This window comes from Amblyomma americanum, chromosome 7 (assembly GCF_052857255.1).
Source record: "Amblyomma americanum isolate KBUSLIRL-KWMA chromosome 7, ASM5285725v1, whole genome shotgun sequence".
NCBI lineage: Eukaryota > Metazoa > Arthropoda > Arachnida > Ixodida > Ixodidae > Amblyomma > Amblyomma americanum.
In genome coordinates, this window is record NC_135503.1 from 167,664,796 (window position 1) to 167,691,998 (window position 27,203).

Sequence of the window (27,203 nt, forward strand, 5' to 3'; positions counted from 1 at the left end):
CCGCATACGGTCATGGTCGTCGCATTGTTCTGCTTTGCATGGATTTGGTTATACGCGGTCTACAAGCAAGGTCTGTGGGTCATGTCACCTGAGTGTCGTCTCGTCGTGGTTCGGTCAGCTGGCCACGCAGCTTGCAGTGCTTAAAAGAGACCGGCAGCTGACAGGTGCTTTCGCAGCGTTCTGACACGGCGCAAGCAATTGATGCGCTTAAAACTCGTTTATTATTGCCTTGAAATCCTGCTGGTAGACTTGAACTTCTCGAGCCGCTTGTAGCTGCGTTGTTGGTCACAGTCCTCCCTGTCGTAGTCCACGCGAGTCACGGCGAAGCCCAAGTGGTGGGGCGCAGTCTTGCCAAGGATCTTGGAAAGCTGCGGCAGAGAGAATCACATTTCTCTGAAGCACACAGAAAGTAGTCAATGAACGCTTTGCAGCGTCGGTAACAACTGACGATTAAGTGACAGCGACCTTCGTATTTTATCCGTAACTCTTGTTAAGTGCAACGACGTAATTTTCATAAGAACCTAATTCTCACATTTTCCGGGAACGGCTTACAGCTCGGGAAGTAGTAGTCACGCAAAAATTTATGTGGTAGCTATACGCAAAAAAAACCCCGACTTTCCCCGCAGAAGAACAGAAAAACCACGAAAGTTTCTGACGGCTTTTGCGAGTGAGATTCAGTGTTCTGAATTGTGCGTTTACGCTGAAAAGCCCCGGGTGAAGCTGCGGAATGGGAAAAGCGCTTAAACGACCACAGGAAGGTCCTTTTCTTTAAGGACAGGCAGCCGTTAACACTTTTCTTTAGGCTACTACTGCTTTTCCCAGTAGTGTCTTGCGTGTGCGCCGGGCCTTCCGCCGAAAATAGCACATAAGTTTGCTGCACGTGTTTTTAGGTCAACGCGTTTGTGCGACCAACCGCGCGACAAAGGGAAGGAGAATAATCTAGCGCAGCGTTACCGTCTCCTAGGCCCACGCTCATGCGCGCATAATGCTCACATGCACCGGCCTAAAGCAAGAAAATGCGGCCTTGTTCGCCTGCATCTTTGAGTCTGTCATTAAAGGGATTAGGTGCAGAGCTGACAAGGTACAAAACGGCGAATGCTTTCACGGATGAGTCACGCCTGCCGCCTCTGGTTAGGAGAAGCCAGCATTGCTCTTAACTACAGCCTCAACTAAACCCAATGCGCCTATGTGAGCGGGTTTTCGCAGAAAAAGAAATGGCAAGGAGCGTAGCGGGTGTGGTCGGCGCGATTAGTTCGGCCGGCGTTTGCTGGGTATTGTTCTCATCGTCATGAGAGTGAGGCACAGCGTTGCTGTCAGCTACGTTCCTGCGTTTGCAGCGTCCAAAAGCTTCCTCGCCGCCAGCAGCAATAATGGCGAACCTGATCTTCCTTCGCGAAAGGTAGCGCCCGCGAAATATTCTCGCACTTTAACTCAAGCTGAATTCGCGACATTTTGAGCTCGCTAAAGAAAAGCTGTTCACAGTAGATACTTTACAGAAAATCCATGTTCAAGTTTCTTATTTTTGCTTCATTTTGTGACCTAGCATTAAGCACGACAGTCAGTAAGAAAACATGGGCATAAAATTTCAGGTAGCACGTTAAAGAAAAAAAGACTTATTTTCGAAGCAAGCAATGCGGACACTGGCAACTCAAATTCAAGCTGAGACAATATTGTGCTATAGCACACAAAACACCGCATAATTCTGAAATACGTCTTTCGGATAGAACATGCCAAATAGCTGTAAATTCGGACGGACGGACAGACGGACGGATAGATGGGTGTATGGATGGATGGATGGATGGATGGATGGATGGATGGATGGATGGATGGATGGATGGATGGATGGATGGACGGACGGACGGACGGACGGACGGACGGACGGACGGACGGACGGACGGACGGACGGACGGACGGATGGATGGATGGATGGATGGATGGATGGATGGATGGATGGATGGATGGATGGATGGATGGATGGATGGATGGAAGGATGGATGGATGGATGGATGGATGGATGGATGGATGGATGGATGGATGGATGGATGGATGGATGGATGGATGGATGGATGGATGGATGGATGGATGGATGGATAGGTGGGTGGGTGAATGGATGAATGGATGGAAAGGAGGATGAATGGATTATTTATACTAGGTACGTGCACCACCCCAAATGAGATTATTGCATGCAGACGGTTAATTACATCAAAAATGAGATGGAAAGAATTCAATAAAGCAGATTAAATTATAAAAAGAAAACGTTGCAACACCTCCAGTGGTACATAAGTCCAGTGAAGCAATCAACCTGAGGACGTAGGTGTCATTAAGAGAGACGTTAACAAACGATGTACAGACGGCGCCTTTAGATATGCTACTGAAAGACGCAGACAACATCGACAAAAACCAATATTATATCAGTAAATTTGCTAAAACAGCCTGGAACTTCCGGTGTTGCATATTTCATTAGGCAATAATTACAATCATTTATCGTGTTGGAAAAAAATTTCTGGTGGTTTAGCTCTGGTTAAACCTCGTCGAAAGCAAAAAGCTACATCTCCCTGGCTACGCTTGTGGTCGAGCGACTGGCTGTTTCCATAGATAGCCATACTAACACACACACTGTAGTAGGCCTTTTTTTATTTGATAAACATCTTGCTTTCTTCGAAACGACATTAAAGGCCCTCACACTAGACTGTATATATTTAATATATTGTAGCTTCGGTGATATTTACAACTGTAAGATTGAAAACTAAACATTTTGACAGATTTGCCTGTCTGGTTGGGTTGAAGACTTATAATAAACTGTAAACCTTTAACCAAAGATTTTAATTTTAACCCAACGTTTCGAAGCCGTCTCAGCTCCTTTATCAGGGGTGACTTAGGGAGTACAAGTAGGCTAGCGTCTTTTAGAGGGGAGGTGCGGGTCAAAGGAACGGCAGCTGTGATGCGAAAGAGGAAATGGGGGGGGGGGGGGGTTTAAGGCTGTTAGTCACGTTGTCGCAATGCAGGGAGGTGGTGAATGACGACTTTTTTTCGTTGAGTTGAAGTGCGCAGTCCCTGGGCATATACTGGGGGCAGGTTTCCATTTGTGCGGTTGATGTTGTTCGAGGTGGTTTGGATGTGCCAGGATTCCAGAAGGAGCCTTTTGTGGTAATTTTTTTTTTTGGTTCCGAGGATGCGGGTTTCTTCGAATTTGATTATATGGTTGGAGACCTCGGAATGTTCGGCTACTGGACTGCGCTCTCTTGCGAATTTGCGGACGTCGTTTTTATAGTGCCGAATTCATTCTTTGAGATTTTTTGGATTCCCCAATTTAGCTTGCGTCGCAGTCGGCGCAAGGAATTTTGTCGACAATACCATGGGCTCTTTCTCTCCGCGGCCGATCTTTGGGAACAGGTAGGCAAATCCTGGCACGTCCCAAGCACCCCGAACAACATCAACCGCACAAAAGGAAACCTGTCCCCAGTATATGTCCAGGGACTTCGCTATTCAACGCAACAAAATGAAGTCGCCACTGACCACCTTCCTGCAGTGCGACGACGTAACTAACGGCCTCCACCCCCCTCCCCTCCCCCACTCCTTTTGGCATCACAGCTGTTGTTCCTTTGACCCCCTCCTCCACTCCATACTTATACCCCGGTCACACGGCCAGTTTCAATGGCTATCGAGTCGAGGGCCTTCGAAATTCTCAATCGCCATAGAACTCGAAGGAGTTGCGTCGCTGGTACACGGCAAATCTCAATGGCCATTAAAATGGTTCTCGTGTCTTAAACCAAGCTTGCGTGGCGGCACAATCGTTACTTTGGATTTTGCAAAAATAACAAGAATATTTGATAAAGGTGTGCTAAATGCTGAAACACACGCATAAGCGCATGTCGTTCAAAACCCTTTTAATTGCACGTACACGATGGACAGATGCAGACATTGCTTCAGCCACTTTAATACAAGACGAGCCAAAACTAAACCAGTCCAACTGCGTCGGAGCGGTGCTTCGTCAGGCATAAGACCTGGGAAATCGCCTTGATATCTGAAAAACAAGAGCTATTTGTCTCTTGAAACTTCATGCGAGGGTAAGAATGGGCAAATCGAAGGCGAATACAACAGCTCAGAACACGATATTGCTTTGAGGGATTAGCGACGAAGCGGTTATCGCTGTGAAGCACGCGGGTAGGCGCCACCATGTTGTCAACGCAAAGTACGCAAGAAACGCGAAGACCAAAACGCAAAATTAGGGCGCTTAATACGCTTAAAACCAGACTGAGACAATTTTATAATTCTTTTACAGGCTGCTTTCATTAAAGTTTAGGCGAATAATGTTTTCATGCTTTTGTACCATGAGTGTATCGCGTTCGAAAGTGCGCTTGGCGCCGCTCGAACCAACGCTAGCAACCTTGGGCAGCGCTCGAAGGCCCTCGAAATCTCGATGAAGTTCCGCGCTCCTCCGTTGACTCGATAGACTGACTCGATGGCCATTGAAACTGCCCGTGTAGCAGCGCTCGATCGCCCTTGAGTAGATAGGCTATCGGTTCGAAGGCCTTTGAAATGCCCGTATGACAAGGGTATTAAGAGACGCTAGCTACTGCCCTCAGTCACCCCCTATCGGTTCGAGGGCCTTTGAAATGCCCGTATGACAGGGGTATTAAGAGACGCTAGCTACTGCCCTCAGTCACCCCTGATGAAGGAGCCGAGTCGGCTTCGAGACGCCGGGTTAAAATTAAAATTTTTGGTTGGAGATATACAGTTTATTATAACTGTAATATTGTTCGTTGTATGGGGATATATGGAACAAAATCCGTTCCAAAACGATGCCCTACAAACCCTGCAGATAATTTCAAAAAGCCGAATTGAAAAAGAAATTAGTTTTTGTTGAAAAGAAATGGCGCAATGCGAGACAGGCTTGATTTTCTTTTCTTAAAACCAATTAACTTTTATTTTCCTTCGCTTAAGGCGCGGTTCGGGTGTCCACCGAGATATGTGAGACAGGAGTCATTTCCTTTCCTTACAACCAACTTTGTTTCCCTTTCCTTCCCTTACGGCGCGATTCGGGTGCCCACAGAGATATTTGAGACAGGCATTATTTCCTTGCTTGACCCCTAGCTAAATTCAAGGTCGAACGTGCGGCCCCGCTGAAGGCTCGAAAAGCTGGCGTAGCTTTTCGCTTCAAAATGTGTATTCGAGTGTATTAAACTGGCAGTAATACCGTCTAGTATGCATGACATGGTTCCTTCTACTGGAAGCTTAATTGTGCTCTTTTAAATAGCTCTTGCATTTAATTTCCGTTCTAGTATTGTAGATATCGTTCAAGAACATTAATCTCAAAACTCTTCCTCCGTGGGATAGCAGTTTCCATTCAGGTGCTTCTCGAACTTCAAAGCTTCTAACACAAGAATATACTTCGCAGTCAGAAACCTTGCTGCTTACCTATTAAAATATCCGAGAACTGGCCTATCATTCGTGATGCAAAATGTCTCATTTCAGGATGCAGTGATATCTTTAAGGTTTCTTTAAATGATAGAGAAGGCGGGATGCTTTGGAAGTTATTGCGTCGACGTGTACATTCTAGTCACTATCGCAGTAAACGTGACACCGAGATCCTTGACGCAGTCCTTCGTGAGGACAAGAGTTTGAGAGCCCCATGTCCTTTTAGTTTTTTTTTTTCTGAACTGCTCATTGTCACGAAGACGACGGAGCTGGCAGTGGCCACGTAAAATTTGTTGTGAGGTGCGGAGTATTATTCCCATCCTGGCTTTGGAGCTTCGGCGTCCTCCGTCAGCCGTGGTCGTCAGCCGTGAGTTCTTATCCACGCCGCCCGGCCGTGCCCCAGCCGGCCAAGCCCGAACCGACCTCGCCGCTCACCCCAGCCCCGTCCCCCCCCATTGACCAGAAGACACGACGACATGACGCTGCCGCGACTCGACCCCATGACCCGGCCGACCCGAGACGCTGCCGACACGTGAGGACACAGCCCCCTGCCCCTGCCGCTCAGTGCGTGCAAGGGCTTCGGCCGTCGGCTTCTGGCGACCTGCGGCCCGGAATCTTCATAGACAAGGGTTCATTCGGCCATATCTTTCATCGTGGCGGCCAGCACTCATTCCCCCCCCCCCCCCCCCCCTTCCCATGCTATTTCCGTTGTACCGTCCTCTGAACCCATCACCAGCGAGCTCATCTCTTCGTCGGTGCCTTCTGCTATTCACGATCGGGACGATCGCTCGACAGCCCCGGGTAGTGGCACAAAGACAATGCTGGCAGTGGCGCGGGACGGAGCGCTCGCGCGAGGCCAGCAGCCATTAAAAGTCATCTCACTTTCATCGTTCATCTCTCCTTATTCTTTGGCTGGTCGCCATGGAAGAATTTGGTAGCTGGCACGGCAGCAGATTCGGAGATACATACGTCTTCGCTAATATCATCGCTTGCCAAACATGAAAGTACCGGAGCATCAGAATCAAAAATACAACTTTACTCCATCCTGCACTTCAATGATACTCGATTCTCAAAAAAAAAATGGCTGTGGTTTAGCTCTGGTTAAACCTGGATTGACGGGATAGCTACATCTGGCCGAGTGGAACTCGCTCAGTCCAATTGAAAAGTCAGTCTTTCGCCGCTCCGTTTCAGTGGGCGTTCCTTCTTCATCTTCGTCCCGGAACGTAGATTCACTATCTCCTCCTCTCCACCCCCCCCCCCCTTGACACGGCGCATGCGCACAGCTGTTGCAGATCGGTTCCGCCGGCGCGCCGCGCCGCCGGCAGCAGCAGCTGTTCTCCACCACGTGGGCAACCACGTGACCAACCACGTGACCAGCCACGGCGCCGCCACGGAGCTCAAGGGGTGCCACGCTGAAGGCTAGAAAAGCTGGCGTAGTGTAGCGCTCGCTACAAAACAAAACTTGCCGCAGAATTTGAGGCTGCTGCGCTCAGATTTCGGGCTGGCGGCGCTCGCTCAGCAGCCGGGAAAAATTACAAGAACAGTCACAGTGACGATGCAAACACTTCTTCACTGTGAGTGAAATAAACAAGCTGAGAGTGCTAGAGGCTAGTGTGGCTAATGCACGTCAAAGAGCCCCAGGTGTTCGAAATGACCTGGAGCCCTCTCCTACGGCATTCCTCCGTAATAGCCTGAGCCGCTTCGGGACGTTAAGCTCAAACGAAAAAAAATCGTAGTTGCGGTGGTTGCCAACAGAAATAGAAGAATTTCGGTCTTACAGAACAATTGTTTGCTTTATAAAGGTCACGCTCTCTTCTACACGAGAGTCAATGGGGTCATCCAGTGCATCAGCAGGTCCACTCTTTTCATTTGGAGCAGCGCTACAACGAACGGCAGTTCTCAAGATGCGCGAAGAAAAATTTACGTCGAGGATCCTCGAGTCTAGGCGGTTGTGTTTCACTGTTTAGGGGGGACATCTAAGCTCAGCCTTAAGGGTATGAAGTGATAGCGTCAACTGGTCCTTTCAATGGCCGGGGGTGCCTTTTGCAGAGGCGGGCACCGCTCATTATTGTATTTAATTACTTTATTGCTTAAAAAAAATTCATTCTTATAAAACACCTTTTGAAGCGAAAAGCTTCACTGCACCAGCTTTTCGAGCCGTGAGCGGGGGCCGCAAGTATGTTCTTTAATATAGGTAGAGGTCAAGATATGAGCATAATTGGTGGTAGTCAGGTTCGACGCCGGCGCTGTTAAACCAACTATCTGGACTTTGACCTTTGACCTTGACTTTTGGCCAAGTGGGAAAGCGTCTGTCGGCATCGCATGCGCAGGGCATCAAAGTGGGTTCTGCATAAAACGCCGGTGCACTTTGATGCGTTCAACCTAGCGCTAGGTGTGTTGGGTGCGACGCCTTCTGTGGAGAGCGGCAGATCTGCGCTCCGTCACCGCGTTGCGGACAGGAGGAAAGGAGGCATCCCAGGTGCGCTCAGTCAGTCAGTCGATCAACTTTATTTAGCCAAAGAGTGGTAGCTCGCTCCCCCGTGAGCGTCAGCCCAAGCCGAGGGCCTGGGGGTTGGGATGCCGGGCAGGGGACGGCGCCGTTGGTCGGTCACAGCCTCGGCCGCCAAGCTGAGGAGTTTTTTCTGCGTAGCGGGATCCTCGCTTCGTAGCAAATCTTCCCGGGCTGTTTCATGATTAAACTCCGCAGCCCCTGGAGAGCTGCCGCATTCTATAGTTACGTGTGCCAAGGTACCTTTAGCTATACGGTATTTACATACCCTGTCCTCAATCTTGTGCTGATTGTATATACCTAAGATTTCTGGCGAAAAGTATAGGTCTCCGTTTGTATCTTCCTCCAGGCCATTGTTTCCTTTAGTGAAAGCGATTTGTCTGGGGGTGGTAATTTTCTTCTACTGAGTCCTTCCGTGATATCTCGGTACATGACCGGTGCTTCTCTTAGGTTTTTGCATGCTGGTTGCTCCATCGTTGCCCGGAGGTGAGGTGCTCAGGAAAGGATGTGCGCTGCTTCGTTCTCCCTGACGTTTTGATGGGCCGGTGCCCATATTAATAACCTCTTCATATACAGACCTCTCAGGATGCGTTCAGCCTCCTTCCGCCGCCTCCTTCTGCTGAAATCGCATGCGCATGGCATCAAAGCGGGTTCTGCATAAAACGCCGGTCCACTTTGATGCTAGGTGTGTTCTATGCTACGCCTGCCGTGGAAACCGCCAGTCGCTCGACCACAAAAGTAGCCAAGGAGAGAGAGAGAGAGAGAGAAAACTTTTATTTCTTTCCAAGAGGTTCGCGGGGATGAAGACTTCCTGGTCGTCTTGCTTGGGCGCTGGCGACTTGAGTCTTCAAGCAAGAGTGGGCCCTCAGTCCAGGGCTCCACTGAGTTGTGCCGCTTCAGTTGCGTGCTTTACCAAGGCCCTCTGGACCTCAAGCTCGCTGCTGAAGAGACAGCTCTCCCATTGCTCCGCACTCGGTGTTTGTTGATTGTGGAATGCTATGTTTCTCTTGCATTCCCAGGTGATGTGATAGAGTGTGGGCGTACTGCCGCACCAGGGGCAGTCTGGTCTGAATTGCGTTGGTGATATAAGGAGAGGCAGCTTTTCGCTTTCGAGCACGGTTAACCAGAGTTAAACCACCACCAATTTTTACCTATTTTGAACGAACATTTAACAATCTATTATGTGATGGACAGAGACTGCAATTATGATTTTTTTGGCGTTCAGGAATTTGTAGCAACTCAATAAGAGGGAATGTTCCCTGCTAGCTTAGAGTGTCTTAATACTGCACTGTATTCCGACGCCTTGGAAGGCAACAAAGAAGAAAAAGTTCCTCAGTAGTCGAGAGGCAGCGCACCCGGCTCAGTGGGGAGCGGTTCGAGACCCAGCCAGACCGTTTTCAGCGCAATTGATTTTCTTTCTTTAGAGGCACAACGTAATGGTGGTGGAATGACGTCACTACCCTGCAGACCAATGCGAGATTCCGTAGTGGTGTCATCATTGTTGCAATGTGGGATGGTTGGGGTGTGTTTTAATTACCAGCGCGCGGTCATGTGGCTTTGACGTGGCGAGCCTTTCGACCAGTCACGATTTTCTCGACAAGCTAGCTCCGACTACGGCGGTTTCTCCGCTGAACGGTACCCGTATTGCTGGCTCTGTTATACTCCGACGTTCTCGGCGCGCGCGAGCGCGGTGGTTGTGATCGGAACCGTCAAGTACGCGACACTGCGCCGGGCTGAAATTCGCCCCCCCTATACTTCAGCCGCGCCGACGCGAGACAGCGCTGAGCTACGAGCGGCGCGCATGGGCAGAAATCCATTCGTCCGGCCTGCTGCCTCCAAGTAGCGGCTGCGCTCTCTCCAGCCGACACGCGCGGTGCATTCTGGGTTCGCGGCTTCGATGCGCCCGGCGCAGAATAGGCCAGAATAGGCACGTGGTCCATTGCGACGCCAGCACCGTCAGAGCGCGCCGAATCCGCGGAACACGTAGGTGGTCAAGCGGCGTCGGAGTATAGAGGATCTCGCTTTGGCCAACGTGACGTGACGGTGTCGCGCGCCCGTTACGTTGGAGTATAACATAGCCCTTAATTCTGTCGCTTTAAAAGCGACCTCCATAAAATGCGACCACGACAGCGTGCTCGTGTGCTCCTGTGTACAGATCATTTTTTTCATTTCCTTCGGTTAAAGCACGGCCACATCGAGAGGCTGCTTCGAGCCGACAATTTAAGGAAATGCTGCCACTGCCGGTAAAAGGAAGCTGAAGCAGTTTTCGAAAAAAAAAAAAGAGTTCTATACGTAATTTATAGCTTTTAGTCCCCTGAAAAAGAATATCTCATTCAAAAAGACCGGAAATATACGCAAAAGGCTGTTTTTTAGAAGAAAACGCACCCCATCGCCTCAGGGCGCCGGGCGACCGCCCCTTTTGCCCGCGATTGGCCGGGACTGCCGTGACGTCATCCACGGGGATTATCGGCCGGCACCGACGGCGTTGCTGCGTAGTGCGTTGCTTCAGCTGGCTTTTAAGGACTACTTTTTGGAAATTACAGATGATTCATGCGGTGTTGAATAGTTCGGACTTTCACCATGCATGTTCGAGCCATGAGCAGCTTCAGAAAACGGCGGAACCAACGACGCCGCGAAGTGCGCCGGAAGCGCAAGTCAAGTCGCGACATTTTCGCGTGTTGGAAATCTCGACTGTGTGGATGACAGCTTTTATTTCCACCGGAAATGGAGATCCTTTACTACTCACCGCCCCCGACACGCAGGACTGGAGGGCGGGGGCCGGAGCCTCCGTGACTAAAGGCTAACAGATTTTATCTCTTCGAGGCCTCAGCCGCCAGGCGGATTGGCTTGTTTCTGCCGAGCGGGTTCTTCGCTGCGCAGCAGGGCTACTCGGGGGTATTTATTTATTTATTTGTAACATTCTTTCAGACACAGACGGTCTAGGATGACAGATCAAAAGGCAAATGCTCTCTGCCTGACGAGGGCCCTGTCACCCGTACAGTGCACAGAATTGTACAAATGATTACAACATTACACAAGTGTTAGTGCAATAGCAAAAAATAACATCCAACATAAAGTTTAGGTGGTTTTCAAAACATGTATGTTTAAAGCTTTGAGTTGGACAGTATGTACGTTTTGAAGGCATTTTTGAAAGTTTTGAGTACTCTACATTGTTGTAATATGTCAAGAAGAGGTGGGTGTGTATTTATAAATTTTGGGAATTAAATACGACAGTGTTTGTGTACCATACCTCGTTCTTAGGCGGGTAATCTCAAGAAGTTCTTTCGAAGGTTATACCGTGTAGTACTGAGCTGGCTTAAGTTAGTTAACACTGAAGGATTTCGCATGATTTCGTTCCTAATATGAATAGCAAGTTTCAGCTCATATAACTGGTTTATTGTTAGGACGTTATGTTTTAGGAACACCGGGGCCGTGTGTTCCAGCCGCTCAAGGTTTTCGATGCATCGCATCGCTCGTTTTTGAAGAAGCATCAATTTGTCAAGGTTAGACTTTGTAGTAGAGCCCCGGATTAGTAAGCAGTAATTGAAATGTGATTGAACAAGGGCGTAGTATACCCGGTGCTTAAGCCAGGCAGGAAGCAGGTACCTAATTTTTTACAGCATGCCAACACATCTGCATGTACTCGCATGCATCTTGTCTACTTGAGGCGTCCAGCTCAAGTGCTCTTCAAAATAAACGCACAAGAATTTAAAACTAGAAACCCTGTCTATTACAGAGTCATTATATTTAACAATGATGTTTTCGTAATCAGGTTTATTTCTTGGTTTGAATATGACGTATTTTGTTCTACTAACATTTAATTGCAGTTGATTAACCATCAGCCAAGTGTACAATTCATTAAACCATGTGTTAGTTTGGCATGCAACATGGCCCAAGTAATTCCCATGGAAAAACAAGGTAGTGTCATCAGCGTTGATAATTTTGTGAGGGTTATGTGGAATGCGTGTAAAGTCGTTAATGTAGATAGTAAACAACAAAGGTCCCAGTATAGAACACCGCGGAACACCATATGTTATCTCTTTTAACTCAGAACAAAAACCATTAAGGTGTATGTACTGCAATCTTCCAGATAAATACGTTCGAATCAATCTGAGCGCTACTCCTCGAATGCCGTAGAACGGGAATTTTCGGTACAGAATATTAGGCTTTATTGAGTCGAAAGCCTTCCTGAAATCTAAGAAGTATACAATAGTAAATAGTTTATTCTCGAAATTACTCAACAGTTTTTCTTTAGCATTCAGTAATGACATTTCTGTAGACTTATTTTCACGAAAACCGTATTGCTCATCGGCGAAGGCTTTCTTCTCTTCAAAAAAGCTCGTTAAACGAATTTCCAGGAGACGCTCTAAAATTTTCGAGAACACAGGCAACAATAAAATATGGTGGTAATTATATCACCATGCCGACCTCCTTTGTGTATAACTACGACTCTGGCTATCTTCATGTTAACAGGGAAAACACCGCTAGTTAAAGCTTCATTACAAATTTTATTTATTTATTTATTTCAATACCCTAAAGGCCCAATGCGGGCATTACATAGGGGGGGATTCATCAAGGAAAACTTAAATATACAACACAAAACATAAACGGCTGAACACAGAAATAAACAAGTTAAGAAGTAGGGTACAAGTTAATAGGAAAAAGTGGCTATGAACAGGTGCTTGGAAAAATGCACATGTAACAAATCCCACAAATCAAAATAACAAAATTTACACCTTCAGAAGTTACAAAGGATGGCATCTAACATTTCGAGGAACGTTTGGGCCGACACGCACACACTGAAGTAAACGAAAAAAAAAACGCACATCATTCTACATTGGAATTTTCTAAGTATGACCAAAGAGCTGTTTGAAATGATGATGTTCCATTGATATTCGCAATGCTAGACGGAAGCGAATTCCACTCTTCAATAGCCAGGACCAAAGGTGAGTACTTGTATTGTTCTGTCCGAGCGAAAATGGGTTTAGTCTTCTTGATATGGTCTACACGAGCCGATGTGTGCGGTGCCGGGAGAAGATGTGAACTTGCAAATGGTGTGTTGCTGTGGTAAAGAGTGTGGAAAAAAGATAAGCGGCTGAATTTTCTGCGCATGACCAGAGGCGGGAGATGTAGCGATGTTTTCAGTGCTGTTACACTTTGGTATCTAGAGTAACGGGAAAGGATGAATCGAGCTGCCTTATTTTGTATGGATTCCAACATGTTAATAAGATAGGTATGATAAAGGTTCCAGATCACTGACGCGTATTCGATCGCAGGCCTGATTAGCATGTTGAATGCATTCAGTTTTGTGTCCTGGTTGCCTAGGTGTAGTCGGCGTTTAAGAAGACCAAGTTTTTTTAAGGCTTTGGCAGTGATCAGTTCAATATGAGTGTTCCAGGATAAATTAGAGTTAAAATTTACACCGAGGTATTTTACCGACGCTGCAGTTTCAATGATAGTATTATTAACTGTGTAGGCATTAGGACTCGGGCTAGCAGTGGAAGTAAACTTAATATGTTTAGTTTTATCTGCGTTAATTACCATTTGCCACCTGTCGCACCAATGAGTTAGCTCGTCAAGATCAGTCTGGAGAGCAACGATGTCGCAAGGGCTCGATATTGCTCGGCAAATCACACAGTCGTCTGCAAATAATCGTATTGTGGATGTTATGTTCGACGTGATGTCATTAATATATATTAAGAAAAGCAGTGGACCCAGCACCGTACCCTGGGGAACTCCTGAATCAACACCTGTACGTCTTGATGAGAAGCTCCCTAACTTAACTGACTGAAAGCGATTTGTTAGAAATGCGTTAATCCACTGCGTGGTATGTTGGTCCAGCTGCAGGTTTCGTATTTTTATCATCAGGCGGTTATGAGGCACGCGATCAAAGGCTTTAGAGAAGTCAATGAAGATGGAGTCAATGTAGAGGGAAGAGTCGATTGCTTGATGAAGGTCCGTTATTAACTCAAAGAACTGTGTCTGACACGATAAATGTTTGCGGAAGCCATTCTGGTTGTTATGAAGCAAGTTGTTCTGGTTAAGATGAGTCATAATGTTAGTGTATATTATGTGTTCGAGTACCTTGCAACATATCGAGGTTAGTGAAATCGGCCTGTAATTATTAGGAACGGACCTGTCTCCAGATTTAAATACCGGGATTACATAAGCGGACCTCCAATCTTCTGGCACACATGTCGTATCGAGTGACTGCTGGAAAATGAGAGATAGCAGGAAAGCTGTGTGCTGGCAGGTTATCTTTAACAGTTTCGCGTTGATACCATCGGGTCCTGGGCTAGTGTGGTGAGGAAGGCGTTCAATTGCACGAGCCACGCCAAGCGCAGATATGTGAATGGGTGACGTAAATATGACGTAAAGGAGCGCATAAAATATCAGCAACGGCTATGATCGGCTCGACTTTGACGTCATCAACCCCAAGTGCCGTGTTTCTTTTTAAGGACGTAAGGAAGGAGAAAATTTCAGTTTCCGTGCAGGGGTTCAGAAAAATATTATTCGAGCTTTCAGCACAGATATAGTTTTCTGTTCCCCCTTCAGTGCTCTAGGGTGTGAGTATGCACCAGCGTTCATAAAATTGTCATTAAGTACTACAGTATTCAGTACCATTAAGCATTAGTGTGCTAGGTATCGTATTATTGGGGCTTCCCATTGTTGTGATCGCGCTTCCTTCCTGCTGTGGAATTCGGCGAAGAGACGTGACTGCAGGACTGCCAGAGGGAACGACAACAATAGTGTCCCCACGTGTTCGAACAGAAATGCCGGAAGCAGAGACGATAGCGTCCCCATAGCAACGATAGTGTTCAACAGGAATGCCAGCGACGACCATAAGCGTATTCGTTCCGGTCACTAGTGCAGGATCTTTCGACACCTGCGGGGAGACAGCCAGCATTCCTCTGTCATGCAGCTGCCCTCCGGACGCACGTGCGCGGCCACCTGGAAGTCGCGGGGACGACAACGTGGCCGGGTCCTGTTCCCTTTCCCTCGACCGAGCTGCGAAGAAGCATCAGGACCTGCCGTGGGTGGTACCATCAGTGCCATCGTGGGATTGGACATCATTCTTCGAACTGTTTTCCCCAGCTAGGGATCTGGGGAATACGAAGATTATTTAAGGAGCTGCTGGTTTGATGCCAAGAGAGCCCCCTTCTTGAGATGTATCAGAGACTCCCGACTCCTAAGAATCTCTCTTTACTGAGAAGCCCACTCAGTTGCCCGTACTAGTACATACTGTAAATAGTCCTTGTATAAAGTTTTCCAAGTTTTCTTCCTCCGGTCGTCCTCGTCTCTTCTCCGGCACAGTCACGCTACCTGAATCCCAACAACTGGATGGCAGCGGTAGGACGTCCACGTGACGTTACCGGCTCCAATGGACCTCGGCAGCTACGGGACTGACAGGCGTCAGCTATACCTTGGCAGGGTGAGTACCCAATGTTTTCCGTTCATTTCGCCCGACCGTACTAGCACAGGCAGATGCTAGGTACGGATTCCTGTTGTCTGGGAAACTGATTTAGGGAAATTGCTTTGTCCACTTCAAGCTAGGGCTTTTGTGTTAGTGGGCTTGCTAACGCATGGTGGAACACCCGATGGAGAAGTTAAAAGTGCTGGACCTGCTCGAAATTTGCCAGGAGCTGGGGATTTCGCTACGTTCTGCGAAAAGAAAAAAGAAATTCTCGAGGCCATGCGGCAGGAGGAGGTGACTACTGAGGAGGGCGATGAGGTTTTGGAAACGATTGTTGGGCGCAAGAAAGAAAAAGAAGAGCATCGGTTGGCTCAAGAGAGACGGGAATTGTGCGAGCAGAAAGAAAAAAAAGAGTTTCGGTTGGCTCAAGAGAGACGGGAGGTCCGTGAGGCAGAGGAAAAATGGAGGCGCTCGAAATCGCGTCCAACAGAGGGAATATGGCGCGTCCTAGCCCTGTAGCTTCGGTAGAGGAGCAAGGGAGGCAGAGATTGCAGGATCCCGTCTCACCGTACCGCGTGAGAGGCGATATTGCACTCTTTTTGGTAAATTTCGAACGTGCATGCGGGAAGGTGCACATCGACAAGAGTGCTTGGTCTGAGAAGTTACATCCTCTCCTTCCGTGCGAAGCGGCCGAAGTGGTGGCTCGCCTCTCACGGGAAGAGTGTGATGACTACGAGAAGGTAAAGAGTGCACTGCTTAGAAAGTACCGGCTTTCTGCTGAAGCCTTTAGGCAGCGATTCAGGCAGTCAAAGAAAGGCGGAGAGTCACATACTGACTTCGCGTACCGGCTTAAAGTCAACCTAAACGAGTGGCTTAAGACCGCTGAGGTGCACGGAAGTCATGACAAGGTACTGGAGCGCATCGCACTAGAGCAGTGCTATAGCACGATTCCAGAAGATCTGAGGATATGGCTGCAAGATAGGCTAAGAGATATAGACCTAGACAAAGCAGCACAGCTCGCAGACGAGTATTACGTTCGCCGAAACCTCCAAAGCAAGGCAGGGTACGATAACAAGTTAGGAAAGGGGAAACCTATTTAAAGAGAATTCCCGACCGAAGGGTGCCACCAGCACGCCGAGATCACCGGACAGAGGAAGCGGGATCAAAAGGAGGTAGCGAAAACAAGATGGAGACACCCAAATCTGCCGATTCGCCGAAACAGCAGGTACCTGGAGCTCGCGCGTTTGAAGCGCGAAAGCCCATTGTCTGCTATAATTGCAGCAGGGAGGGTCACATCTAAGTGAACTGCAAACATCAAAAGACGGCGTTCGCATGCATGCTCGAGTCGGAGGAAAACGTTAAATTGCTGGAGCCATACATGCGGGCCGTGGTTTTAAATGGCAAGAAATTCAGGGCACTGCGTGATTCAGCGGCTACCATAGATGTTGCTCACCCGTCCTGTGTTTCTTCCACGGACTATACCGGCGAATGCGCCTGGATTAGGCAGGTCGCCGAGGAACAGAGTGCATGCTTGCCTATAGCGAAGGTGACCCTAGAGGGGACTTTTGTCAGGCTAAACACAGAAGCGGCAGTTAGCGCAAACTTGCTGACACACTTGCCCTACCTGTTTTCGAACAAATCCGAGCAGCTGCTGAAAGAGAAAGGTCTCTCTTTCACCTCGGGCTTGGCTTGCATGGCGCTAACACGTTCTCGAGCGCGAAAGCTCGCAAAGAAACTCGACTGCGCGCCGATAAATGAGCAGGCACCGAACCACTCTCCCGACCAGCCGGGGATGCGTGCAGAAAAACTGATCCGTCTAAACCGCATGAGCATGACCATGAAGGTGTTCCCGAACGAGCGGTAGCTCATGAAATCCAAGGAGCTGCCGATTCCGTAGAGAATGGGACAACAGGAACCAACACGAAGGGTCCGATATTAACATCTGCTTCGACTTGTTGGGAGGAGTTGACTAAGGTTGACAGGAAAGCACTTATTGCAGAGCAGAAAAACGACCCATCGTTAAGAGCTCTAAGCTATAGGGTGAGCGAGGGAGTCGCCAGAAAGAACATCAGATTTGATGAGAAATCCGGCCTTCAGTACCGGAAATACTGCGACTCAAAGGGACGGGCATATGAGCAACTCCTAGTGCCTGAGAAGTACCGGCGGTAGCTTCTAGAGCTCGCACACGGAAATGCATGGGCGGGCCACCTGGGCATAAAGAAAACGAAAGCAAGATTAGCCCTCGAATATTACTGGCCTCGCTGTTGGAAAGATGTGGAACAGCTTGTTAGATCTTGCGACACCTGCCAGCGGGGCGGCAAGTCGGCAGATGAATGGAAAGCACCCATGACACTAGTTCCCATAATTACAGAGCCCTTTCGGCGTCTTGTAATAGATACTGTCGGCCCACGGCCAGGGTGCAACTCTGGCTGTCGCTACATTCTGACCTCACTGTGCGTGGCAACCAAATTTCCCGAGGCCATTCCCTTGAAGGAGCTTAGTTCCGCATGTGTTGTAGACGCCCTTTTATCAATTTTCTCTCGCGTGGGGTTCCCTGCAGAGATACAAAGTGATAACGGGAGCATGTTCACAAGCTGCTTGACAACAACGTTCTTTGAACGGTGTGGGAATAAAATAATCCGCAGTTCCATTCACCACCCTCAGTCAAATCCAGTCGAGAGTATGCACTCAGTGCTAAAGCGGATACTTAGGGCTCTGTGTTTTGAGCATAAGGGAGATTAGGAAGGCTGCATTCCAGCAGCACTCTTTGTAATGAGATCCGTCCCCCACGAAAGCACAGGATTTAGCCCCGCTGAACTAGTCTACGGGCGTGACTTGAGGACCCCACTGCGCATGCTAAGGGAGTCATGGGAGGGTTACGGAGAGGATCCCTGTGTAGTGGAATACGTCCTGAAACTACTGTAAAGACTTGCGAAAACCAGAGACCTCGTGGAAGCAAATGTCAGATCAGCGCAGTCACTGTCTAAAGTGTACTACGACAAATCAGCACGCAAGCGCACCTTTCAACCTAGTGACCAGGTGATGTTGCTGCGTCCGTCAAAAAAGAACAAGCTTGAGGTGCAATGGGAAGGGCCAGCTAAGGTGGTGTCCAAGCTTTCGGACACCAACTATGAGGTCAAATTTAAGAACAAACATAATCGGATAATCCACAGTGATTTGATGAAGCCTTATGTGCAGCGTCAGGCCATGGTTAACATGGCGCTGAACATGCCAGATGAAGAGATCTCAGACATACCTTATGTCACACATGAGGACGAGCAGGCAGCGAATGAGCTGCTAAATTCAACCGACAAAGAGCCACGTTTGTCGGAAAATTAACGAGGAGACATAAAAAACGTCGTCCGCGACTTTGAGTCGATGTTTTCAAACAAGCCAGGAAAAACAACCCTAGTCGAACACGACATTAAGCTGTCCAGCGAGCAGCCAATCAGGAGCAAACCATACCGTGTCTCTCCAAGACAAAAAGAAATCATTGAGACGGAGATCCGCCGTATGTGCGAACTTGGCGTCATAGTGCCCTGTGAAAGTGACTATACGTCACTAAATCATTATTGTAGAGGTTCCAGGCAAGGACCCGAGACCTTGCGTGGACTACCGGAGACTGAATTCAATCACAGTGGACCAGACCTACCCCATTCCGAACATCGAGGAGAGGGTTGAACCAGTCGCTAAATCACAATATATATCCTCACTGGATTTAGTTCGTGGTTACTGGCAGGTGCCACTCACTGAGCGCGCCAGCAGGTGCGCAGCATTCGTGTCCCCCGCGGGCACGTTTCGCCCTGTAATGTTGAGCTTCGGCTTGAAAAATGCTCCGTACTGTTTTCAAAGTTAATGGACCAGGTGCTGCGGGAACTTGCAGATTTCGCTCTCCCCTACCTTGACGACGTGGCCATTTTTTCACAAAACTGGGAGGAGCACATTGAACACCTGCGTATTGTGTTGAGCCGACTGCTTGAGGATGGTTTAACGGTAAGGGTGGGAAAATGCCACCTGGGGTGCACCGAAGTGAACTCTTTTGGGCACGTGGTTGGACGAGGCCAACACAGACCTGCAGAACTTAAAGTGGCTGCCGTGGTGCAGTACCAACCGCAAAATCGGAACTCAGAGCTTTTCTTGGCCTAGCAGGCTATTATCAGCATTATCAACAACCAAGCAATTATTAACAACCAAGAAAAACCAAATAAAAATTCTAATTGTTCAAAAACGAGCAATTAGATTAATAGCTAATGTACCGTTGTGTACTCATACGGGTCCCTACTTTGCAAAGTTTAATATCATGACAATCTCAGATTAATTCCCATTCAAGCTAATCTCCATGTATAAAAATGCAGTTTCCACTAATAATGATTTCCATTTATGAAGTCTCAATCTAACTCGTTCGATCCCATCCTACAATACACGGAACACAATGTAATGGTGTGTACCTTTCTGCCGCACCACATACGGTAAGCAGTTATTGACATATAGTTTATCACATTACCTAAACATTCTGCAAAATAACAACATTATACTTGAAGAGACTTCACGGTGTAAATTAGTCACACTTATTGCCATATTTGAATGTACATAGTTCATGATTAGAAGATGTATATATTTATATATATATATATATATATATATATATATATATATATATATATATATATATATATATATATATATATATATATCGAAGCAGTTAGGGTTGCTCAACGGGCCAGTGAAAACTTGCACAGTGAAAAGGTCACAACTGGTTCGATTATCTAGGTTTATTCACCAACGGTTTCAGACGGTGGACCGTCCTTCATCAGGGTAAAGTCGAACCTGATGAAGGACGGTCCACCGTCTGAAACCGTTGGTGAATAAACCTAGATAATCGAACCAGTTGTGACCTTTTCACTGTATATATATATATATATATATATATATATATATATATATATATATATATATATATATATATATATATATATATATATATATATATATATACGGCCTCTCCTTTACTTGAGCCACAAGCTCAGCACGCGGGAAGAGGCGTATGGCACATCTGAAAAAGAATGCGCATGCCTCGTTTGGGCGATAGACAAACTGGCATGCTACGTCTCCGGGTCCCGTTTCACAGGAGAAACGAACCATTGCCCTTTGATTTGGCTGCACAATATGTCGCCAAAAAAAGGTCGTCTACTGAGGTGGAGCCTGGCACTCCAGCACCACAGCTTCGAGGTTCGCTACAAGAAAGGCACGCTCCACACAAATGCCGACGGGCTAAGCCGAGCCTTTTAGCTAGTAAATATTTTACAAAAGGGGATGTCCCCCAAATTTGTAGTTTGGAGGTTTATTTCATACCCGCCGCGGTGGCTCAGTGGTTAGGGCGCTCGACTACTGAGCCGGAGTTCCCGGGTTCGAACCCGACCGCGGCGACTGTGTTTTTATGGAGGAAAAACGCTAAGGCGCCCGTGTGCTGTGCGATGTCAGTGCACGTTAAAGATCCCCAGGTGGTCGAAATTAATCCGGAGCTCTCCACTACGGCACCTATTTCTTCCTTTCTTCTTTCACTCCCTCCATTATCCCTTCCCATACGGCGCGGTTCAGGTGTCCAACGATAGATAAGACAGATACTGCGCCATTTCCTTTCCCCCAAAAACCAATTATTATTATTATTATTATTATTATTTATTTCATATTCTCTTCCTAATGGAGAGCGCATATCTCCCATTTTCTTCGCAGTAATGTTGTTCATAATCAGGCTACATACCTAGGAGTACGTTTCCTTATTTCGGCCAAGGATAAGTAAGAGCGAGCGGTATAACGTACCTTGACTCTAGGTATTGGGGCGGGCAATATTGAACGCCACGTCGGCCAAATCAAGTCACCTATTCCCGTACCGCGTTCCCTCTGAGCACCAACCTGATTTCATTTAGCGAATTTTTTTCCCTATCGAAGTGCGCCTCGAGCGGGAGCACAAGCCTTGGAAAGGTGCCGTGTATAAACTCCTCGTCGGGAGACACCATGTGTTCATTCAGGCAAAACATTTGATCTCTTCAAGTTTTAGTTGAAGTTTTTTTGCTAAGTGCAGTTTTGGCCCTGAGTTTTGGTCTGGCGATATGAGTGGGTTCTGAGGGCACGTGCCCTCAGGTGTGGTTTGGCGTCTGTGATTCCTTTTGGCTAGCATTGCAGAGAATTTGCCAAAACGGCCATCTGACGAGGGGAAGCGATGCCGATCTTCGGCACTGAAGGTCGTCAGATGACTCCCAAAGAACATCTGGTTCCTGCTGCGCCCAGTCAGCCGAGCTACGTGCGAGCAGTTCATCTTCCGGGCGCAATATCTGGCAGCGGGGGTGCTGTTGTGACGCGCTTCCTTCCTGCTGTGGAATTCGGCGAAGAGACGTGAGTGCAGGACTGCCAGAGGAAACAACAATAGCATCTCCACGTGTTCGAACAGGAATGCCGGAAGCAGCGACGATAGCGTCCCCATAGCAACGATAGTGTTCAACAGGAATGCCAGCGACGACCATAAGCGTATTCGTTCCGGTCACTAGTGCAGGATCTTTCGACACCTGCGGGAAGACAGCCAGCATTCCTCTGTCATGCAGCTGCCCTCCGGACGCACGTGCGCGGCAACCTGGAAGCCGCGGGGACGACAACGTGGCCGGGTCCTGTTCCCTTTCCCTCGCCCGAGCTGCGAAGAAGCATCAGGACCTGCCGTGGGTGGTACCATCAGTGCCATCGTGTGATTGAACATCATTCTTCAAACTGTATTCCCCAGCTAGGGATGTGTGGAATACGAAGAGTATTTAAGGAGCTGCTGGTTTGATGCCAACAGAGCCCCCTTCTTGAGAGGTATCAGAGACTCCCGACTCCTAAGAATCTCTCTTTACTGAGAAGCCCGCTCAGTTGCCCGTACTTGTACATACTGTAAATAGTCCTTGTATAAAGTTTTCCAAGTTTTCTTCCTCCGATCGTCCTCGTCTCTTCTCCGGCCCAGTCACGCTTCCTGATTCCCAACACCATAAGACTTCTGACTTCTTCCCCAGTTCTTTTAGGATTAGAGAAGTTGAGTTTCCCCTTCCGGTGGCGATGAGAGGAGACTACTTGATGATGAAATCGGGGATTTCTTGATGACCCGGTGGTTCTACTCGCAAACATTCACATTACTCAAGGAAAGGAGAAGGTTAACTATTTATTTACAACATAGGTAAAAAACGAGAAGAAACAAAGCAAGGAGAAAACTATTTACATGACTAAATCGTGGATCAGACGAATTCAGCCCCCGCTCAACCCAAAGCGCTTGGTTTTAAACCCTCTGTCTCCGCCCTTAGCGGGGACAGCAACAAATAAGATAACAAACGACCCATCTCGCCAATCAGTGGTTAGGGGAAGGAAAATAAGGTCCGCCCACTGATCAGAGATTGAGGAAAAAGTTCTGATTAAAACATTTGGGAAGGAGGTTTCAAATAACCACACAAACAACACAAATACGACTTCCGTTCCCCACGCCACCCACGACACCACAGATGCTAGAAACATGTGCAGACGAGGCGATGACTCAGGTTGTTGACAGCAACAAAGAGAACACAGTCGTTAAGGGAATAATCCGTTTCCTGGTCACCCAGCACTCGGTCCCCACCCAGCTGTATCTCTCCCGCATCGCCGAAGTCTCGTCACCCCTTGACGACGCACACATGTCGACAGCTGTATATGGTTAGCGTTTTTCCCGGCGGGTCAACCCCGTGAAGGCGCTGTGTAAACGAGGACGTCCGCCGCACGAAGGGGAGGCAGGGACGGGACGGGCCCCTTTGTTGGCGACTTCCGACCCCACTGGAGCGGCCTTCCTTGCGAACACAAGACCAACGAGTTCGCGGAATGGTCAGCGAACTCCACAAGAGATATTGAAGTGAATTTTGTTTTGTAATAATCAGACATGGCTTTGTTAAGGTCGGATTTCAACTTGTTTTGACATTACTTGTACTCCAATAGTTTGTCTAAGTCTCTCGAGCGAATAAACGTGTTATAAAATTTATCTCTATCTCTAATTCTTACGTATAACTCGTGAGTGACCCATGACTTCCTGCATTTTTTGTGTTTTATGAGCTGTACTGGTGGAAATGCTTCATCGTAGCAGTCTTTAACTCTGCTTAAAAAGATGTCGTCAGCGCATTCCCATCCGGGTAACCGTGTAACCGCCGCACGGTCGGAACCTGGACGAGTGCCCGCAAACCAGCTATTCCAAAATCGTTGTGAACTACAGACTACAGAACAGAAAACTGCTGCCACCGCCGGATAGGAAGCTAATAGAGAAGCGATTGCACGGCGGCGCCTGCAAGCCGGAAATTTCGTTAACCCAGTAAAGGCCTTTCACGTCCTACCAGTGTAATACGAAAACCAAATCTCGACTGATACGTATGTTTGGCGTAGGTGCATGAGCGTGCATATCTTTTGTGCAGGTGCTTGTGCAAGTGGCAATGAAAAAAAAAAGGAAATTGCACCGAAACGTTGTTGTCTACCGCTTCTGCATAAAAGCCTGGCCACCAACTTCTTTCCGGCAGCAGTCTGTGTGTGTCTTCCCCTGGTCCTGCGCCTTTTTTTTTTCTCTTGACCAGCTTCTTGTAACGCCTGTAAACATGATCTAAATCAGATCACCGGCCCGCTTACACGAGTCGCGAGAGATAAAGCATTTCTTGGTTCTTTTATTTATAGTTGCTCGCCTAATTACTCCCGATGGCCTTTTAGAATTGCAAAAGAATGCCAAGCTGGACGACTTGGAGTGGGTTCACTGCTCTACTGCAGCGCGAAGAGACGAGGCGGATCGGGAGGAACCTCCCGTGAGCGCTTTTCTTCTTTCGCAAGTTCGGGCTACTGTTCTACCATGAAACTTCTGCGCTTACCCCCGTGCGTTGTTGTTGTTATTTTGCATGCTGAACACGCTTTTGAACAATAATTATGGCGGAATTTCGGAGCTCGCAATGCTGCTTATCAAAACTAGTGTGCTGCGAGATAAAGTTGCTGCTGTTGCGTATCGAGATAACCAGCAGAATAACTTGTGGATGATATATTTGTATGCGTACCGCGACTCGACAACTTTGCCGTTCTGACTCAAGAAAAAATTAACATGAATTCTGGCTCCATTGTCGATAGTCAGCCATGACCAAGCGCTCATGAATGCAAATGTTTGCTCTGCTCAAGTATAATAGGCTTATATAATGGCTTTTTTTTGTTCAGTTAGGTGCAGCTGCGTTTGCTGCGCGCTGATGAAAAATTAAGAGAATTGCTTGCGCTGCCATGAGGTGCAAGCAATCAGGAAAAAGCAAAAGGCACACAGTGCGTAACGAGCTCAAAAGAGTTCAAGACTTTGTGCCTTAAAGACAGTACCGGAAGTGGCCTTAGCTCAGCATGGATGTGAACCAGCTGGAAAAGGCAATGAGTTAAGAAACAGGTAAGAAAGTAATGTAACTAAAAGAGAAATACTGATGCAAATATTTTGTGCAGGCAGTTTCGGCATGCTGCGTACCACCAGATTGTCTAGTTAACCTGGAAAAGGCAGGGAGAGATCAACCGACGGATTCTACCAAGCTGTGTGCTGAGCGCTGTTCGAAAGAAGTACAATGCCAAAACTGGTTTATATACAGGCTTCAAGCGTTACACGGAACGCTGGAACGAAAGTAAACGGCACTGGCAGAAGGTTGCGTTGATCTGTGGTTCGCCAAAGTGCGGACCGCAGCGAAGCAAGCGCAGCCGGACGGCCGGCCGACTCTCCGTGAATGGCGTCACTTCCGCCAGTTCTTCCTCTCTGCCGTCCCCCCACCCGGCGCTTCCGGAAGCGACGAGGGCGTGTCGGCGGCGGGTTTTTAAGAAGCGATTGCAGCTCTGTTTGCGGGACAGAATGGGGAAAAAATTTACACACATGATTTTCAACGTCCTTTCTTGCCGACCACAGCGTTTCACGCGATTTGAGAACTGTTTCAGCTACCTTTCAAGTAAAAGAACTCCAAACACCAGATATCAGTAAGATATGCTTTGCCGAATAAAACCTCTACTTGCAGCTATTGTGTTCGTTGATGTTTTCCTTCAAGCCTTTAACGAAGAATGTTCAGTTTCAACCGTCTGTTAGGCACAGTGCTGGGGAAATAAATGTTCAGTTGTCCCAAACGCTCTGAGATCGAGCCTTTTAGCACAGGACAAAGGCAAAGACGACCGGTAAATACTGCAGTAACAAGCGAAAAACATCAAAAAAGTTCTATGCTTATTCGTGTGTAGTCGAGTGCTCACAGACTAGTTCGCATGAACAACGTAAGGTTTAGAAAAAAAAAGACCTTGATAGGCTGCTTAAGCAAGTGATCGCTACAATTACGTCAATATAGCATCATTCCAATGGTAAAGTTTTAACGAAACTAACTGCATTGACAGTGGAGCTTAAAGAAACCCGGGTGGCTGGATTAATTTAAACCCTATCAAATACAGTGTGCTACATCAAAGACACTAAAAAAACCCAAAAAGCAGGGACATATTTCTTAACTTAGAAAACCATTTACCAGCTTTACAATAATGGCGATTTCAGTGATGTATCTTAGTATTGACCATACAGTATCGAGTGTATGTATCAAAATCAATTTTGATTGGGCATCTTGTTTTGGTATCGGAAATACAATTTCGGTTTAGAAGATACTTTTCCAGCTCTGTGTGATAGCATTTTGCTCCTTTGTAAGTCGTTTTATCTATGCTTCATTGCACGCCAAATCGTCCCAGACACAAAATCGACAACCGCAGACTACACGGAAAAAAAAAAAGACTTGGTGGCGATTGTGTGAACATAGTTTCATCGAAGTATTTTCCTCGAAATAAAAAAAAATGTTAACGTCCTCATGTTCTCTCGCAGCTCGGTCGAGGGAAAGGGAACAGGACCCGGTCACGTTGTCGTCCCCGCGGCTTCCAGGTGGCCGCGCACGTGTGTCCGGAACGCGCCCATGTGGAACCGGAAGGCGCCTGCGTGACACAGGAATGCGGGCTGTTTCCCAGCAGGGGTTGAAAGGTCCTGTACTGATGACCGGAACGCGGAACCTCTGTCGAAGGCGCGGCACTCTGGCAATTGTTCAACCCCAGCGTGACTGAAGAGGGCAACACTGATCTTGTTCTTCGTCGTGGGGACGCTATTATCGTCGCTGCACCCGATGTTCCTCAGCCACGTTTCTTCCAGAGGGCTCATTCACATTCACGGTGGTTTTCAGGGAATCCTCCCCCATGTCTTTGTCCTGTGCTCCTTGGTCCGCGTCTTCTTGCGCTGGTAAAACACCATGAAAAACCAACCAGCCCACCCTTCGGTGGACGCTGTTGAATTCCTCGGAGATAGAAAATTTCACGCCGAAGGCAGGTGGTACTAGACCACAAGAAATCGAGAAACGTGATGACCAAAAGCTAACGCTCTTAAATATTGAAATTATGATACAGGGTACAATGACATGTATTATATATAAATATTCACTGGCACTATAGAAATGTATATCCAATGAAATCATGCATGTGTTTTTCGCGTTTTCTTAGTTCAGTAAGTTCAAGTTCAAGTTCAAGTTTATTTTCCTTTCTTACAAAGGAGGAGCCGGGACTAAAAGCTGTGGTAACAGCTTGACTGGAGGTCCCGACTCCTTGAGACAGTGGCAGTACAGAAGGAAGGCGAGGGTCACATCATTTACATCAATTTGTAATGTCATGGGTATCCGATGCAAATCCACATTTACGCGAAGCGCGAACACACATGCAAAACGAAAGTCGCAATACACACATGTACTCAAAGCAAACGTTTTACATCACTAAAATATAAAAAAAAATCATGTCTGCTTCTTTCACAGATTGAAATTGTCTCAG

General features: G+C 47.6%; 1 protein-coding gene across 1 annotated transcript in view; it reads right to left on the bottom strand.

The window, feature by feature from the left end:
- Positions 1–208: 208 nt before the first annotated feature.
- LOC144097579 (uncharacterized) overlaps positions 209–27,203 on the bottom strand; it is a 955,709-nt gene continuing 928,714 nt past the window's right edge. Inside the window, exon 9 of the mRNA XM_077630249.1 lies at positions 209–368. Coding sequence (XP_077486375.1) covers positions 222–368 — 147 coding nt within the window. The 3' untranslated portion in view covers positions 209–221. The remainder of the gene's footprint in view (positions 369–27,203) is intronic.